This window comes from Enhydra lutris, unplaced genomic scaffold (assembly GCF_002288905.1).
Source record: "Enhydra lutris kenyoni isolate GAN:26980312 unplaced genomic scaffold, ASM228890v2 scaffoldscaffold62, whole genome shotgun sequence".
Classification (NCBI taxonomy): domain Eukaryota; kingdom Metazoa; phylum Chordata; class Mammalia; order Carnivora; family Mustelidae; genus Enhydra; species Enhydra lutris.
The window spans coordinates 8280507-8298802 of NW_019154146.1; the positions used below are offsets into that span (position 1 = coordinate 8280507).

Below are 18296 nucleotides of genomic sequence, written 5' to 3' on the forward strand. Positions count from 1 at the left end.
AAAAACCCACAGCAAATATCATTCTCAATGGAGAAAAACTGAGAACTTTTCCGCTAAGGTCAAGAACATGGCAGGGATGTCCATTATCACCACTGCTATTCAACAAAGTACTAGAAGTCCTAGCTTCAGCAATCAGACAACAAAAAGAAATTAAAGGCATCCAAATCGACAAAGAAGAAGTCAAACTATCACTCTTTGCAGATGATACACTTTATGTAGAAAACCCAAAAGACTCCACTCCAAATCTGCTAGAACTTGTACAGGAATTCAGTGAAGTGTCAGGATATAAAATCAACGTACAGAAATCAGTTGCATTTCTATACACCAACAACAAGAGAGAAGAAAAAGAAATTAAGGAGTCAATCCCATTTACAATTGCATCCAAAACCATAAGATACCAGGAATAAACCTAACCAAAGAGGCAAAGAATCTATACTCAGAAAACTATAAAGTACTCATGAAAGAAATTGAGGAAGACACAAAGAAATGGAAAAATGTTCCATGTTCATGGAGTGGAAGAACAAATATTGTGAAAATGTCTATGCTACCTAAAGCAATTTACACATTTAATTGAATCCCTATCAAAATCCCATCCATTTTTTTTTTCAAAGAAAGGGAAAAAATAATCCTAAAATTTATATGGAACCAGAAAAGACCTCGAATAGCCAGAGGAATGTTGAAAAAGCCAAAGTTGGTGGCATCACAATTCCAGACTTCAAGCTCTATTACAAAGCTGTCATCATCAAGACGGTTTGGTACTGGCATAAAAACGGACACATAGATCAATGGAACAGAATAGAGAGCCCAGAAATAGACCCTCAACTCTATGGTCAACTAATCTTTGACAAAGTAGGAAAGAATGTCCAATGGAAAAAAGACAGTCTCTTCAACAAACGGTGTTGGGAAAATTGGACAGCCACATGCAGAAAAATGTAATTGGACCATTTCCTTACACCACACACGAAAATAGACTCAAAATGGATGAAGGACCTCAATGTGAGCAGGGAATCCATCCTAATCCTTGAGGAGAACACAGGCAACAACCTCTTTGACAGCCACAGCAACTTCTTCCTAGGAACATTGCCAAAGGCAAGGGAAGCAAGGGCAGAAGTGAACTATTGGGACTTCATCAAGATCAAAAGATTCTGCAGAACAAAGCAAACAGTTCACAAAACCAAAAGACAACTGATAGAATGGGAGAAGATATTTGCAAATGACATATCAGATAAAGGGCTAGTATCCAAAATCTATAAAGAATTTACCAAACTCAACACCCAAAGAACAAATAATCCAATCAAGAAATGGGCAGAGGAATGAACAGACATTTCTGCAAAGAAGACATCCAGATGGCCAACAGACACATGAAAAAGTGGTCCACATCACTCGGCATCAGGGAAATACAAATCAAAACCACAATGAGATACCACCTCACATGAGTCAGAATGGCTAAAATTAACCAGTCAGGGAATGACAGATGTTGGCAAGGATGCGGAGAAAGGGGAATCTTCCTACACTGTTGGTGGGAATGCAAGCTGGTGCAACCACTCTGGAAAACAGCATGGAGGATCCTCAAAAAATTGAAAATAGAGCTACCCTACACCCAGCAATCGCACTACTGTGTATTTACTCTAAAGATTCAAAGGTAGTGATCCAAAGGGACACATGCACCCGAATGTTATAGCAGCAATATCCACAATAGCCAAACTACGGAAAGAACCTAGATGTCCATCAACAGATGAATGGATAAAGAAGATGTGATACACACACACACACACACACACACACACACACACACACAATGGAATAATATGCAGTCATCTAAAGAATGAAATCTTGCCATTTGCGACGATGTGGATGGAACTAGAGGGTATTATGCTTAGCAAAATAAGTGAATCAGAGAAAGGCAATTATCATATGATCTCCCTGATATGAGGAAGTTGAGAGGCAACGTGGGGTGTTTGGGGGGTGGGAAAGGAATAAATGAAACAAGGTGGGATCGGGAGGGAGACAAACCATAAGAGACTCAATCTCACAAAACAAACTGAGGGTGACCGGGGGTAGGGGGGTAGGGAGAGGGTGGTGGAGTTATGGACATTGGGGAAGGTATGTGCTATGGTGAGTGCTGTGAAATATAAACGTGGCTATTCACAGACTTGTACCCCTGGGGCTAATAATACATTATATGTTAATAAAAAAAAAAAAGAAAGACAAAAGAGAGAGCTTCTGGTTTGTACCTCACTGAGAGGATACTCTTCAAACCCCACACAGGAGTAATTGACCAGCCTTCTTTCATAATTAGCCAGAATAGCTTGTGCCAATATATAGCTGACTAGTTCCTTAAACTAAATTAATAATCTTTTTTTAATTTTTTTTTATTTTTTTTTTAAAGATTTTATTTATTTATTTGACAGACAGAGATCACAAGTACGCAGAGGGGCAGGCAGAGAGAGAGAAGGAAGCAGGCTCCCCGCTGAGCAGAGAGCCCGATGCGGGGCTCGATCCCAGGACCCTGAGATCACGACCTAAGCTGAAGGCAGAGGCTTAACCCACTGAGCCACCCAAGCACCCCAATACTCTTTTTTTTTTTTTAAGATTTTATTTATTTATTTGAGAAGGCAAGACAGAGATAATAGGAGAGAACACGAGTGCTGGGGCGGGGGGAGAGGGAGAAGTCAACTCCTTGCTGAGCAGAGAGCCTGATACGGGGCTTGATCCCAGGACCCTGGGATCATGACCTGAGCCAAAAAGGCAGATGCTTAACCGACTGAGCCACTCAGGTGCCCCTACATTAATACTTTTAGGGTGAAGACACTTTTAGGCTTATTTCACATGTTTTTTTGCTATTTTTCCCACAAAAGGGCCAGTGAAGATGTAAGCCAGCACCAGAGCAGGGGGATGGGAGATGTAAGCAAGGATGGCTTGTGCTCTGGAACATGCTTGAGGAGGGACCCAAAGTTCATACTCTTCCCAGTGGACCAAGATCTGAACCTCTGTGGTATATGAGATTGAGCCTCCTGCACACCTACTCTGGATCCTTGGTATGGGGCGTAACACCTGACATGTGCTGGTCAGGAGATATAGCTACCCTGAGATCCTTATGCTTAGTCATTGCCCTCAGGGATGTGAGTCCATTCATCTTGGGTAGCTCTCGGGAATTATTCTTAGAACTGTGCCCATGAATTCAGTTTTATTCCATGATAATCCTGGGATATGAATAGATCAACACACTCCTCACACAGAATATATTGGCCATGTTGGTTTTTTTTTTTTTTTTTTTTTTTTTTTTCCTGGTGTGGTGGCTAATTTTACATGTCAATTTGGAGGGTTTTTTGGATGAAATTAACATTTAAATGGGTGAATTTGGGGTAGATTGCCTTCCATAATGTGGGTGGGGCTCATCCAATCAGCTGAGAACCTGAGTAGAAGAAAAACTGACCTCCCAAGCCGAGGAATTCTGCCAAAGATTGTATTTGCACTGGATCCACACCATTGGCTGTCCGGAGTCTCCAGCTTGTTGGTTCACACTGTAGATTTTGGGCTTGCCAGCCTCCATAATCCATGAGTCAATTCCTTATAATACATCTCTTTCTCTCTCTATATACAAATCCTATCAATTCTGTTTCCTTTTTTAAAAAAGATTAATTTATTTATTTTGGAGAGAGAGAGAGAGAGAGAGAGAGAGAGAGAGAAAGAGCATGCAAGGGAGAAGGGGTGAGGGAGAGAGAGAATCCCATGCAGCTTCTCTGCTGAATATGGAGCCCAACACCCGTGCTCAATTTCATGACCCTGAGATCGTGACCTGAGCAGAAATCAAGAGTTGGGCTCTTAACCAACTGAGCCAGGCAGTTGCCCCTCTCTTCTGTTTCTTAATACATCTCTTTCTCTCCATATATACAAATCATATCAAGTCTGTTTCTCTGGGGAACTCTGACCAATATACCTGGAGTAGTTATGATGGTTATTCATTCCCATAAAGGGGTAGACATTGCATAGTCTTTATGGAGGGATCTGCTGGACTCTGAGTATGGGGCCCCTTTCTTTTTACCCTCCTTCATTCTGGTTTCCCAGGCTTATGGTCAGCAAGGGTGGGAAGAGTCAGGTGACCTGATGCCAAAGGCAGCTTTAGGAAGCTGGGTTTTCACTGAGGCTGAGAGGCAAATGTGACTGAAAGCACAACCCAACATGAGAACAGAGGAGAAGTCTCAAGCTCAGGTCCAAGAATTATGACCTGGGTCATATGCAAGAGATGAGTCTGGAGATTAGATTTTACATTATTTTCAGTCTGGAAATGTGCACAGCTAAATGACTACATCTTCCAGCCCTCTCTGTAGCTAAGTGTAGCCTTGTTCCTAAATTTTGAGTGGAATCTTTTGAGCAAAACTACTACAAAGGGTCCTTAAAAGGGAGACAGCTGGGGCCAAACTTTTGTCCTTCCCTCTTCATGGGAAGGAGATGAAATGGCTGGTGCGCTCCAAAAACTATCGTGCATTGTGAAGCACATCTGGGGTCCTTGATCATTTCATGGCACTGTCATCCCAGCCCTGTACTGCCTACTTCAGATTGCTTTTACATGAGGGAATGGATATGCTGTTCTGTGTTTGAGACAGTCACTAGAACATGAATGTGATTAATTGGCTCAAAATGATTTCATCTCAACCCATATTTTGCCTCCTCCAGCCAATATGTTGGTCGAACATGGTGGGTCTGAGTAGCCTTGGGAAGTTTATGCAAGGGAAATGCACAGTGATGATGCCGGGTGTGGCAGATGACATCCTGAGCTGGCTGGAGGAATTTGGGACAGACCCCGGCGAACTGTAATCTAACCAATGCTGAATGAGTACCTCACATAGTGGCCAACAGAAAAGAAAAAAAGAGTCCTGTTTATTCGGTGTGGCAGACCAAGGAGCTAAAAAACTTCTAATCTCCAGTATCCCCCAAGTCCTTGGTTTCAATCCAGATACTCTCACAGTTGGTGTTGTCTTCTGGAAGGATGTAGCTGATACAGTTATGATGTTAGAGACATTTCTACCAGACTTACTGTTACTAGCCCCCCCTCCCCCATTGTTGCTTGTTCAAAAAGGCATCTCCTGAGGGAGTCAGTTTAAGTATCAAAGTATCATCATCTGTACAAACTAGGAGTACATCCATGCAGCCTAACTGGGTTCAGTCACCTTACAGGGATATTTTGTTCTCACTAGAACAAGCCCTTTTATTAGAGACTGATCTGTCACTGAATTCTGTTATTTCATCCTTCAAAATGTCCTTTTCTTCCAGTTCTCAGAGCTAGGCTCTTAGGACCTCAGCAAGGATTCACAGAACAGCTTTCTAACTAGCTTGCCCTTCCTGATATCAATGCCAGACTACCTTGACTGAAAAACTACTTTATACCTCAGTTCAGCTAAAGTACTTCTTAACTTCTGTAACCAACCATATGTTTGAGGGTTTCTTTCTTTCTTTTTATTTTTTTTTAAAGATTATTTATTTATTTATTTGACAGAGAGAGAGATCACAGGTAGGCAGAGAGGCAGGTAGAGAGAGAAGAGGAAGCAGGCTCCCCACTGAGCAGAGAGCCCAAGGCAGGGCTCAATCCCAGTACCCTGAGATCATGACCTGAGCGGAAGGCAGAGGCTTTAACCCACTGAGCCACCCAGGCACCCCCATATGTTTGAGTTTTAGGCACATGTCTTACTTGCCTGCAACCTGATTTTCCTCCTCTACCCGGTCACATATTCTTGGTTAGTTTCACAACTGTCAGCAAGCCCCAGTGCTCTTGCTGAGAAGCCAGCTCAGTGGTTCCCGTTAGCTATTCTCCACCCCAAATCCTAGTCATCCTTGGGAAGGGGAGGGGTGGGGATGGGGGTGGAAGAGAGTAGCTGAAACTATTCAGGACCTACTCTCAGCTTCCTTTTATATTATTCTATTCAATAAGGACCCAACTTTTGCCAATAATTGTGTAAGGCTTTCCTAACTTCTGTATAAGGAGTCGTCGCACAATTCAGGATTCTTTTTTTTTTTTTTTTTTTCATTGTTAAGAAAGCATTAGATGCAGCTCATCAGACACAGTAGGAAAGAATCTTCTGTTGTACTTTTAAAAAATATTCTGAGCTTTTGGTTCATGGAAGTCCCTCTGAAAAAACTCAGGACAGGCCTGGTAACGCTTAGTCATCAAAAAAGTACGAACTTTCGGTTCTAATCCACGCTTTCACTTATTAACTGTGTGATCAGGGCAACCCGCTTAACTTCAGTGAGCTCACTAATGTCATCTGCAGTCAACGATGCCTACTCTGGGAGTGAAATAAAGATAAATGCATATAAAGCCCGCAGCATAGTCCCTGGCACATTGTAGGCATTCAGTAACTCCACCATCAGGCCGCCCGGGTCCTGGCCCCGGTCCCAAGGTCAAATTCACTCGGAGAGAAAGGTCACTCGGGGCAGCGGTTGGAGGGGCACTGGCTGGCTCTACACCTTAGCAGCGCCCAGTAGGGACCTCCCCAGACCACTAGGGCGCGCCACGGCGGCTCACGGAACCACCGCCTTCACCAGGGGCGTGGATGCGCCGGCCGCGGCCCTCCCCGCGGGCCCCCGAGGGGCGGGACTGCGGACCGTACCATCTCCCACCATGGGGGAGGTAGAGCGCGGCCTTCCCTTTGGTCGCACGCCCAGAGCGGGCAAGTGGGGGCCGCCGTTCCCCCGGCTCCCTGGGGCAGGACCCTTATACCCCTCGTTCTCGCATCCCCTGGGATCCGAGCGCGGGCTGGCTCTGGAGGGCAGACCCCGGGGCCGTGCGCCCCCGGCGTGGGAGCGGGTGGGAGCGGCGGGCGCCGGGGGCGGGGCCCGTGGAGGTCGGCGGTGTCCTTGCGGCGCGGCCGGGAGTGCGCGTGTGTGTACGCCGGACGGTCGGCGCGGCCCCTCGGTCTCTAAGGTGTAGTCCGCGGGCAGAGCTCACCATGTTGTCCCGGGCAGCGCGCAGGTGAGGCGCCCGGGCCGCGTGGCGCAGCGGAGACGGGTCACGGCCCCGAGGGCGAAAGGTCCCCCTCCCTGCGTGCCCGCGCCGGCGCGGCGGGTCCCGGGCACCTTCGAGGCCCCGGGGTCGCGGAGAAGCGGCGGGCGGTCGTGCCTGAGGGCAGGTGTCCGCTGAGCGCGTCCGGGTGCCGCCGCGGCACGGGGTTGCCGCGTTGGTGTAACGCGTCAGGGAATGTGGAGGGGGAGCGAGCAAGCGGTAGAAAGGCCCAGGTGGCGCTGGGTCTGCGTAGATGCGTGAGCGAATCGGTCCGTGTCCCGTGACTGCTCTTTTTGCAGCGCGAGCAGGACGCTGGTGCCGGCGATAGGGTCGCTGGGTTCCAGGCAGAAGCACAGCCTCCCCGACCTGCCGTACGATTATGGCGCCCTGGAGCCTCACATCAGCGCCCAGATCATGCAGCTGCACCACAGCAAGCACCACGCGACCTACGTGAACAACCTGAACGCCGTCGAGGAGAAGTATCTGGAGGCGCTGGAGAAGGGTAGGTGCGGGGCTGGCGGGCGCTGAGCGAGGCGTGGCCGCGGGGGAGCCAGGGCCCTTCGGTGCGGGAGAGCGGCTCCGCGTGTCCTGGGATCGACGCGCGGTCAGAATTCGCAAGGAAAGCGGTCATTTTGTGCGAAACTGAAACAGGCTTGTGTGTATCTGCTAGTATTTAGGATTCAGTATTATGATAGAATACGGATTTACGCTTTTCTTTTTTCCTGAAGAGCCCAGTTGACAAAACCAGTAAGAAGTGTGTGGACTTTGTGTGTCTGGGGCGTGCGCGTACGCGAATCTGTGTTTTAATGTCTTCGTGCAAAATCGTATTACACTTTCCAGCCCGTTCATCAGTGGCTCGCACGAGAAGAGTGATTAACAGGTATAGCTTAATAAGCTGCCCGGTTAGAAGATATGTTGTTTCTTTATTTTTATGGACTTTAGGTCCTCTGAAATTTGCTGAGTAAATTTCAGACCGTGACGTCTTGTTGACTGGGGGCATCTAGTGGGAAAATGTAGTATTTCAGCCTCGTTGCATGAGGTAATTGGCTAAACAGAAACAAGAGGAAGTTGCCACATTCTGGAAGATTTGTGACGGGAACCTTTTTGGAGGGGCGGGGGGGCGGGTAGTTTCATGATTTGTACGGGAAAGGGGTTTTAGAAAATAACAAAATCGGGAAAGATGTGCTAATAATGACAAGGTGGGGAATATCCCAGTTGCGAAATTATTTCCTCCATGACAACGCCTGACAACTTGAACCTTTCTCTTCAGTATTTTAAAAACAACTTAATTTCAGTCCTTTTCTTGTGCAATCACACCTTTACTTGTTTTCATGAAAGTTACAGAAAAAAAAAAGCTGTATATTATGTTGTGTTATATTGAGTATAAATTAATAAACACCGGTAGAGTTTTATTTAAAAAATTATATATATTAAAGACTGTTGAAGAACTAAATTTCCATGTTTGAGAATTTGGGGCGACAATATTAAGTGAAATAACATCATCAGTCTCATTACAGGTAGGTAAATAAATACTTTTCAAACAAAAGTATTTAACTTTTATTGTACTTAACAGGAAAAAAATTGAATTGAAACTGAAGAAAATGTTGAACTTAAGAATAGTATTTTTATTTTTATTTATTTACTTTTTTAAAGATTTTATTTATTTATTTGACGGACAGAGATCACAAGTATGCAGAGGGAGAGGAGGAAGCAGGCTCCCTGCTGAGCAGAGGGCTTGATGCAGGGCTCCAACCCAGGACCCCGAGATCATGACCCGAGTGACCCGAGCCGAAGGCAAAGGCTTAACCCACCGAGCCACCCAGGCACCCCAAGAATAGTATTTTTAAAAGCAGATTGTAATACCCCCCACATTTCTGTTACTATTATCACTTTTTTTTTAAAGATTTTTATTTATTCATTTTTGACCAAGAGAGAGACAGTGAGAGAGGGATTGCAAGCAGGGGAAGTGGGAGAGAGAGGGAGAAGCAGGCTTCCCACCGAGCAGGGAGCCTGACACGGGGATAGATCCCAGGACTTTGGAATCATGACCTGAGCCAAAGGCAGACGCCTAACGACTGAACCAGGCGCCCCCTATTTTTTAATGTAAACTCTGTATCTAGTATGGGGCTCGAACTCACAATCTCAAGATTGAGTTATATCCTCTACCAACTGAGCCAGCCAGGGACCCCCCAAATTTGTATTAAAATTTATTTATTTATCTATTCAATTTATTTGAGAGAGAGAGATAGAGAACACCGGCAGGGAGGAGGGGCAGAGGGCGAGGGAGAAGCAGCCAAGCAGGGAGCCCTCCAAGCAGCTTGGTCTTAGGACCCCGGGATCTCCACCCAAGTTGAGGGCAGATAACTTAACCGACTGAGCCACCCAGGCACCTCTGTATTACAATTTAAAAATAACGAAGTGGGGACGCCTCGGTGGCTCAGTCGTTAAGCGTCTGCCTTTGGCTTGGGTCATGATCCTAGGATCCTGGGATTGAGTCCTGCATTGGGCTCCTTGCACATAGGGGAGCCTGCTGCTCCCCCTGCTTGTGCACATGCTTCTCTCTCTCTGACAAATAAATAAATAAAATCTTTAAAAAAATGGTGAAATAAACTTTGAGAGATTGAGATTATTAAGCTAGTTTTCAATAACCATGTTTCTTTCCCATTAGAAAAATTTAGTTACTGTTGATTTATTAAAAAACAATATAAAATCTACATTTATTTTTAGGGTAATTTTCCTGGAATAATTTCTAAGAGGGACACTGATCTATGCTAAAATTATCCTGTGAACATAATAACAAGAAATTGTCTTCTTAAAACAACTCTCCAAGATGATCTGTGTATTCTGAGATCACTTGGCCCGTTTCTCCTCTTTGAGGTATGCCCTAAGAGCAGATTAGAGAACTTTTTCTATTATGTAAACTTCCTAAGCACACAGCTCTCAGGGGTTCTTGTGTCTTCCACTTTGTCTCTTAGTATCTTGTGAATAATAAGCATTTGGGACTTAATTGAACAAGGGAATTGCCATTTTCCCTAATAGTTAATCTTAGCTTCTTAAAGGCATGAAAAAGAATATTTTATTTTGCTTTCTTATTAGCAAGGTAGGAAAAAAGTTTTCCAGTGTGACTTTTTTGTGTAGATATCAGAGAATTAATTTTTTTCCATGAATACTACATTTAATATATTCCGTTATCTAGTCAATCAAACATTTATTGAATGCCTGGTATGTAGAAGGCGATATATATATATATATATTTTTTCTTTTTTAAAGATTTTATTTATTTATTTGAGAGGCAGAGATCACAAGTAGGCAGAGAGGCAGGCAGAGAGAGGAAGGGAAGCAGGCTCCCCACTGAGCAGAGAGCCCGATGCGATGCGGGGCTCGGGGTTCGATCCCAGGATGCTGGGATCATGACCTGAGCAGAAGGCAGAGGCTTTAATCCACTGAGCCACCCAGGTGCCCCTAGAAGGCGATATATTGGCCCCTGGGACATAGCAGTGCACTGAAGTCCTTAATACTGGAGCTTTTGTTCTAGTGGGGAGACAGATGGACAAGTAAATATGTAGTGGTATGCCAGGGCCATAAGTCCTATCAAGAAAAACAAGTTGGGGAACTGGTGAAAACTGCCCATTTGTATTGTGGTTTGTGAAGGCTCCACTGATGAGGTTGACGTCTGTGGAGACATGAAGGACAAATGTGGGAATGAGCCACGAGGCTCTCTTCAGGAAGAGTATTCCAGTCCAGGCAATGGCAGTCAGTGGAAACCCTAAACTGGGAGCAGGCTGAGCTTCTTTTGTAAGTGCAGGGAGGCCAGTGTGGCTGGAGCTGGGCCAACAAGGAAATGCAGGGTCAGATGACATGCACCTCTCAAGCAGATTGTAGGGACTTGGGGTTCACTCTGAGTGAGAGGAGCAGCCTTTGGAGGGGTTTGCCTAGAGGAATGCCTCAGTAGTGTGGGGTCTAGAGGAGCTCTCCGGCCAGTGGTGAGAACAGAGAGTAGAGGGCACGTGTGGAAGCAGGAGACCGTTGTGGGCTGTGGTGGCACAGATGCAGGTAGGTGATGCTGCTGGTCTGCCCCAGAAGTACGAAGAAGGGATTGGTTCTGGATCTTTTTTAAAGGTAGAGCTGGCTTTGCTGGTGGGTACGTTGGTGGGTTGAACATGGTATGTGGGGAAAGGAGTAAGAAATGACCAAGTACACAGACCTGTACCCCTGAAACAAATAATACAGTATATGTTAATTAAAAAAAGAAAGAAAGAAATGACCTAGTTATCAAAAATGTCCTGAGAAAACAGCTGGCACTTGCTGGTATGGGGAAGGCCATTGGGTAAGTTTGGGAGTGAAAATCCGGAGTTGGGTTTTGAATATGCTGAGTTTTTTGTTTATGGAACATTGAACTATTTGCCAATGAAGAGTTGTCTATCTAGAAAATGAGAGTTGAAAGCCTACCATTTAGAAAAGTGGTTTTATTTGTTTTTAGTAATTTCTACCTCCCGTTACGGGGCTTGAACTCATCACCTCAGGACCAAGAGTTGTGTGCTCTCCTGACTGAGCCAGCCAGGTGCCCCAGAAAACTTACCATTTAATCTGTTTATGGAACCACGCATATCCTCATTTCACTGTTTTCTATCTTTGTTTTCATTATTGTTGAAATCTTTAATATCCAAGAAAACTTTGAGTTCTTTGGAGCTCAGGAAAGAATTTTCTGCATGCACCCCCTTGCTGGGCCACTCATGAGTTGTTCAGGACATTAATTGAACTGAAAATCCACCGGGACAAATAATTTTTGAAGAAAATTTTGTGTGTGTGTGTGTGTGTGTGTGTGTGTGTGTAAATTGTGGAATTTTAGGACCAATAGGGATGTTACAAATAAGCTAGTCCAATTATCAGATGTTTTTCCAAAGAAAATGGTATATAGAATGTTTGAAAAGTAAGAATTAGAAAAAAAATGTTTGCCTCTTTACATTACAGGTGACATTACAACTCAGGTAGCTCTTCAGCCTGGGCTCAAGTTCAATGGTGGAGGCCATATCAATCATTCCATCTTCTGGACCAACCTGAGCCCTAAGGGTGGTGGAGAACCCAAAGGTTGGTAGATATTGGTATAGTCTTAGCTACGTTTTGAGCACAACAGCAATGCCGGTTGCTTTTCTTATGTTAATTCTTATGTTATTTAGTGACATATTTTTCATAGCAAGGAGTATAACAAAGTTGTAACTTTGAATGGGACGTGTAGGAATGGAGACTACATTCAGGTAGTTATATCATCAGCTTTTTTGTATACACACAAGAGTGTCAGATATGGTGTCAAGTTCTGGTTGAAATGTACTGTACTTTAGATCAGAACAATACTGGCAAACGGATTTTAGAGAAGTTGAGCAACCTGGGGGTGGGTCAGATACTTAATCATTCTGTACCTACTTTCTTCATCTGTATGACACAGGGACAATAATAGAGCTGTTTTGAAAACTAAATAAGTTATCAAATGTAAAATGCTTAGAATAGTGCCTTTTGCTGTTATTTTCCTGCTCTTCCTAACTGATAAAAAGTCAGTTGTCCCAGAAAATGAGATTCTCCAGGACACCTGGAGGGTAAATGAGGGGACTGCAGAGCCAATGGTCTGTTCACTCTGGTGGGTTTACTTGACTTCCTGTGTCTCTTCTGGAGGCCCAGATGACTTAATTACCCTCCTTATCCCGAGGAACGGATGGGGCAGAAATAGAGCTCTCCCTGTCTCTCGGCTTGTGGCATACACCTTAAGTTTCTGTGGATTTGTTTGTTTGTTTTTAATTGTTTTTTGGAAGTCATCTTAGGTGCTTATACTAAGCTATTTCATTTGGAAGTAAAGATTAAGGGAGAGTAAATATGGCAAGCTGGGCATTTCTTTTTATGGGTTAGGTCTGCAGATGGGTTAGGTCTAATACTTTTGAGGTTTTGGGATTAGTAGAATGTCAGATATGCCCATATTTAGCCAACAGGTCTTGGTTCTCTGACATTTTGGGTTATCTGTACCATTTTATTATTTGTGCTTACAATAGGTAATTACTTTAAACTAGTGGAATCAGAGAAGTGATATTTTTGGCCTATTTGATTTGATGTACTCAATCTAGAATTGTATGTTACATTGGTACAGAATAAAAGGACTATTGCTCTTACAGTGTACCCTTTGGTAATAAAAGACAAAAATCACTGTTTTTAAAATCACATGATTGTGATAGGAAAGATCTTGACTGCCTTGGGGAAGAACCAAATAACAGCCATAAAATTTTATTCCCAAATTGAGACAGAACAGGTAGGGTAGAAGTTGAAGTAAAATTTTCTGTTGAAGGGAAACGAAACTAATGGAAAATATTATTTCTTTTCTGATGGGAATAGCACAGTGAGGAAAGAAATCCCCCTAACATGGTTCAGTAACACCTGAATTACAGTTGTGAGACCTTATGATGCTAGTGTCAGGGAAGGAGTAATGTTGGGGCTCACTGGGTTATGTTATGTTTTCCAGGTGTTGTCTAGTTGGTATCTTGTGCCTCATGACAGGCATATTTTAATATATGTAATAAAATTATTTATTGTTGCAGTATGTTCACTTGTGGGTATTTTTGGATTTTTTTTTTAATAGGAGAATTGCTGGAAGCCATCAAACGTGATTTTGGTTCCTTCGACAAATTTAAGGAGAAGTTGACCACTGTATCCATTGGCGTCCAAGGCTCAGGTTGGGGTTGGCTTGGTTTCAATAAGGAACAGGGACGCTTGCAGATTGCTGCTTGTTCTAACCAGGATCCACTGCAAGGAACAACAGGTTAGGTTTGAAAATTGTTTCATATTCATTAGTGTGAGATGGTTCACGGTAAAGCATTTACCTTGAAATAAGGAACACGAGTAGTGATTAAACCTATCTTGAGCATGTCCTAATGTGAGTAAATCTTAACAGCTGATAGTACTCTGAGTCTCCTATGAACAAAAATGCTTTAAGAGCCCTTGATGTTTTGCAACATTAGCACATGTAATTTTACAGATACATTAACAAAACATGTTTTGAACATAAACTCTGTTTCATTTGACAGAGAATGCATACCAGCTTACATAATTACATGCACTGAAATTAGATTAAACACCACATAGGAGGATAAGACCTGGAAGCCGAGTCTGACCTCAGACCTTGGACTGTCAGCCCGTCTGCTGAGCGTGGTCAGAGTAGCACCGGAGCTCAGATTTCCAGACTTAACTTCTTTTAGGGGGTTTTGGTTTTGGTATAGGAAAATATTTGGCTTAGAAGCTCCAGGCTGGGCTCACCAAATCCTTTTTCATGTTGAGCCGGATTGACTCAGAATGTCTTTAGGAAATAGTCACAAGACTTCCAGCAGTTAGTTGGAACTTTGATCTGCAGTGTAACCGACCTGCAGTGACATTTCAGTGTCCATAACCAGTAGTTCTCAGCCCCATTTTCTGCCTCTGTGCATGTCCACAGACTTGCTTACGTCCCTCACTGCCCTAGATATATTCAGAATTAGTCAGGATCTAATGGCTCTTTTGGCAAAGTGAGATGCTGGAGAATGCTGTGGAGAGTCAGGTCTATCTTTGAAGGTGCCTGACAGATGAGGCTGTGATTTCCAGGTAAACCCTGGCCATACCTGCTTCTCTTCCACTTGAGGAAAGCCCATTGGAATGAAAATCATTGAAAGTCATGGCAGTATATAGAGAGGAAAAATCATTTATGAACTTTGTTACCTTAATTACTCGTAATACATGATTAGTGACAAACCTCTCCACTGCTCAAGACCTACTGGTTGGTACTTGTTTCCCAGAGGAGAGCTGTCATTTAGTTTGAGAGTTTTTGAAAATAAGTGTTGTAGAAGTAATTCCTTCTTTACACAGTGTCTCTTTTTCTTTGGTCCTGTTTAGTTTCCCTTGTTAACTTATTCTTTCTGTTAGTGTCTCACAAATGTTCTGTATTCTCTGAGACTAACATTATTAGCCTTGGGAGCAGAGCAGGTTCTCCTAAAACTCCACTGACTGCTTTGGAAGGTCCTTAGCCACCCCCACAAACATAGTACCTTATTGATCCCCCCCAAGAATTGGCTCATGGGTAGATTTGCTGGTATTTCAAGAATAGCTCTTAAAATATTATACTTAATTTTCCAAACTCTATTTTAAAATTTTCACTTTTTATCATATTTTCTTCCAAAGACTAAAATTAAAAAAAAAAATTTATATTTATTCTTGGCAAATTTCCTGTTCGTAAAAGAAACTGAAAAATGGATGGGAATGTTGTAAAGGGCAATTTTGTGTGCATAGAAGAAAGTTTAAGTCACATTTTAGATTGAAATTCATAGTTTTTGCTTTTTCCCCCTTCTCTCCAATAGGTCTTATTCCACTACTGGGGATCGATGTGTGGGAGCATGCTTACTACCTTCAGTATAAAAATGTCAGACCGGATTACCTAAAAGCTATTTGGAATGTAATCAACTGGGAGAATGTAATGGAGAGATACATGGCTTGCAAAAAGTAAAACATGATCATTACATTGAGCAAAATAAGCTTCTCACGACTATTTTTGTAGTAGTGCAGAGTACCGTAGTATGCCAGTAAGCTGCTCTTTTGTAGCATCTCTTAATGTAGCTTGTTCAAGCATTTGATGAACATGATTTAATGCTATGAATTTCTTGTTTTCAAATTTTGTTATTGGGCAACTGAAAATAGTAAGTGCTTTGTTTGATTTAGTCTTTTGGTTGAACATCTTCTTCCGAGAGCTGAAACAGCCAGCAGGTTATAATTGCCATCATAAAATGTCAAAAAGATCTCATCCCTGTCCTCTTAGGGCCTCTGGGGAAGCCTTTTTGCTCCTGTTCTGTTGCACTTATAGAAAACCTGGTCCTTTGCCCTGTTGTTTAATGATAAAAGGTTAAATTTGTTTCCCAAGGGAAATGTTCTGTTTTTCTAGAAAATTGCTCTTTTTTGTAAGTAATCTGTCTAGTAGTACTTGTGGTAGATACCACCCGTGGGCCTTTAATTATCTTTGGTCACATGTTTCACAAGGTTAACACCATTTTGTCTTTTAAAAAAAATCACTTGATTGCTAATTGAGAATTGCTCTATTATGAAAAGGAAATAGTCATGCATTTGAATTTTTCTGTTGGGAGAAATAAGACTTTTATGTGGAATCTTGTCATCAAACAGAAATAATGTGTTAGGTGACTGCTCAAAGGGGACAAATCTAGGCTTTATTGATAAAACGAATGTTGGGGATGAGGCCACAGACCATTCTGGCCAAGCACTTGCCCCCCATCTCTGCCTGTTCACGAGCACCCCTCTGCAGAGCAGCAGCCTGGGTCGGGTGCTGCCTTTCCAGAGCGGCAGGTGGTTGGCTTCTGGATGGGGCCAGCGGCATGTCCCTGCACAGGAACATTGCTTTTCAAAGACTTGTTTTTGAGTTATTCCATCATATTTGATTTTCTTTTCTTTTAAACAAATGCACGGTCACTATAGAAGCTTTATATTATATAGTCCTTTAAGTAAAGGAAAGTGACACCCATAATCCAGTGACACAGCCTGTCAAATTGTGTTGTTTCTGCTTGCAGGTGGGACTGTTTAAACGCAGCAGGGAGCCTCTTATAATTTGGCCTAAATTGTCATGCGTTCCATGTTTCATCATTTCCCTTAATTTTGGGGGGCTGTATAATTGGACACTTGCTAATTTATCTTACAGTTCTGTTACTGAATATTTCATTGGTTTCTAATTGTTATTTATTCAGATAATGCTGTGGTGAGCAACCCACATAGATTTTACCTTCCATGGGAATATTTTTTCTATATAGATTTTTTTCTTATGCCTGTTTAGTAACTGAATGTTTCCCCGAGTTAGCATATTATTTTTTCCCCAGGTTTATTCTATATTTTTGGCATGGAAAAATGGGGTAACTTAGCAGTTTCGATATTGAAGACTGAAGTTTAAAAAAATTAAATTTAAGGCACTTTTCTTTTGGAATTCAATTAGAAAGTATTTAGGTTTTCTGAATTGTCAGCAGCGTTGATGAGAGTAGTGATAGCTGCGTGTGTGCTTGTGGACTGAAGATACTGCGGGGACCAGGATTGCCATCCTTCTTCTCCCACGGTGAAGTGACTTCGTGGAGTCAGATGAGAGCCACGCTTACCGCTTGCATGTGTACACATGTATGCACGTGTGCCTGCACGTACATATGCAGACGCACACATATACACGGATATAGACACACACATAAGTATAAGCAAGGCAGTGAACTCTGTTCAAATGGACCATTTAGAAAAGTGGAACCTTTCTGAAAGATGGCCTTTTGAACACAAGTAGTCTGCCTGATCCTGGCTTGTATTGAACCAGCAGGTATGCAGAGATTACTGATTCATATAAAGCTTTTTGACTATTATTAAGCTTTAAGATTTCAAAAAATATTCAATGTTGAAATTTCTATGGGGCTCTATTTTTGCTCTGATTTGTGTTGAGGGAACAAGGGAAAGCATGCTGTTCTTCCCTAAGGTTTTGTTTTTTTCCTCCCCATCAGATAGATTTTAAGAGACTAAGATAATTTACAGATAAAGATTTTAATCATTTGACAGAAAATGAGACTTCAAGATTTTGTTTAGCCCTGTTACTCATAATAGAAAAGAAATAGAAAAAGTAAAAGGCATCTCTTCTGAAATGAACCAAGCATTCATAGTTCATCCAGGAGGGATCTTTGTGATGGACTCAGCAGTGCTTGTTCTAATCTTAAATGTGCTTCAAACACCATAGAGTGATTAGTGCTGCAAGAAAACAGGGCATGAGACAAATACCGTCTCAAGTAGAATCTGCTGCTGGAACTGTTGTGTGATAATTAGATTTTGAGGTTGAGAGAAACTACAAATTTTACTGCACACCTCAAATTCATGATCTTAAAATGAGATTTGAGTTTCTAGTAATTATATATCAAAAAAAATAAGATCATGATGATAAGATTAAGATTGATGTGTGTTGTGAGTCATCTAAAACTAGTTCTAAATAGAAATTTTATTTCCTGTTTTAATTGTGTTGGGAAAGCTGTTAGGTAGAAGTTTTATAAATCACTGTTTCTCATTTTCAGTCATACCTAATGATTGGGCAAGCTGATGGCCTATCTCTGAAGGTACGCATCAAACCTGGGATGCATTAAAAATCCTATAAGGTCTTGGATAGTTTTCATTTAATTATCCATTAGAGAAACATTTATTTTCCTATTGTGTGAAGTTTTTTGATTGTTAATAAAAGAATCTGTCAACTATCAAAAGAGGTCTTGCATTGTGCTTG

At 42.6% G+C, this 18296-nt stretch overlaps 1 protein-coding gene across 1 annotated transcript; it reads left to right on the forward strand.

Annotated features, from left to right (window-relative positions):
- The first annotated feature begins 6863 nt into the window (after positions 1–6863).
- Positions 6864–17523, forward strand: LOC111158728 (superoxide dismutase 2). The gene is made up of 5 exons (XM_022520963.1): positions 6864–6970; positions 7300–7502; positions 11972–12088; positions 13620–13799; positions 15364–17523. Exons 1-5 carry the CDS (start codon positions 6948–6950, stop codon positions 15507–15509), a joined length of 669 nt encoding a protein of 222 aa, XP_022376671.1. The 5' UTR covers positions 6864–6947; the 3' UTR covers positions 15510–17523.
- Positions 17524–18296: the final 773 nt, after the last annotated feature.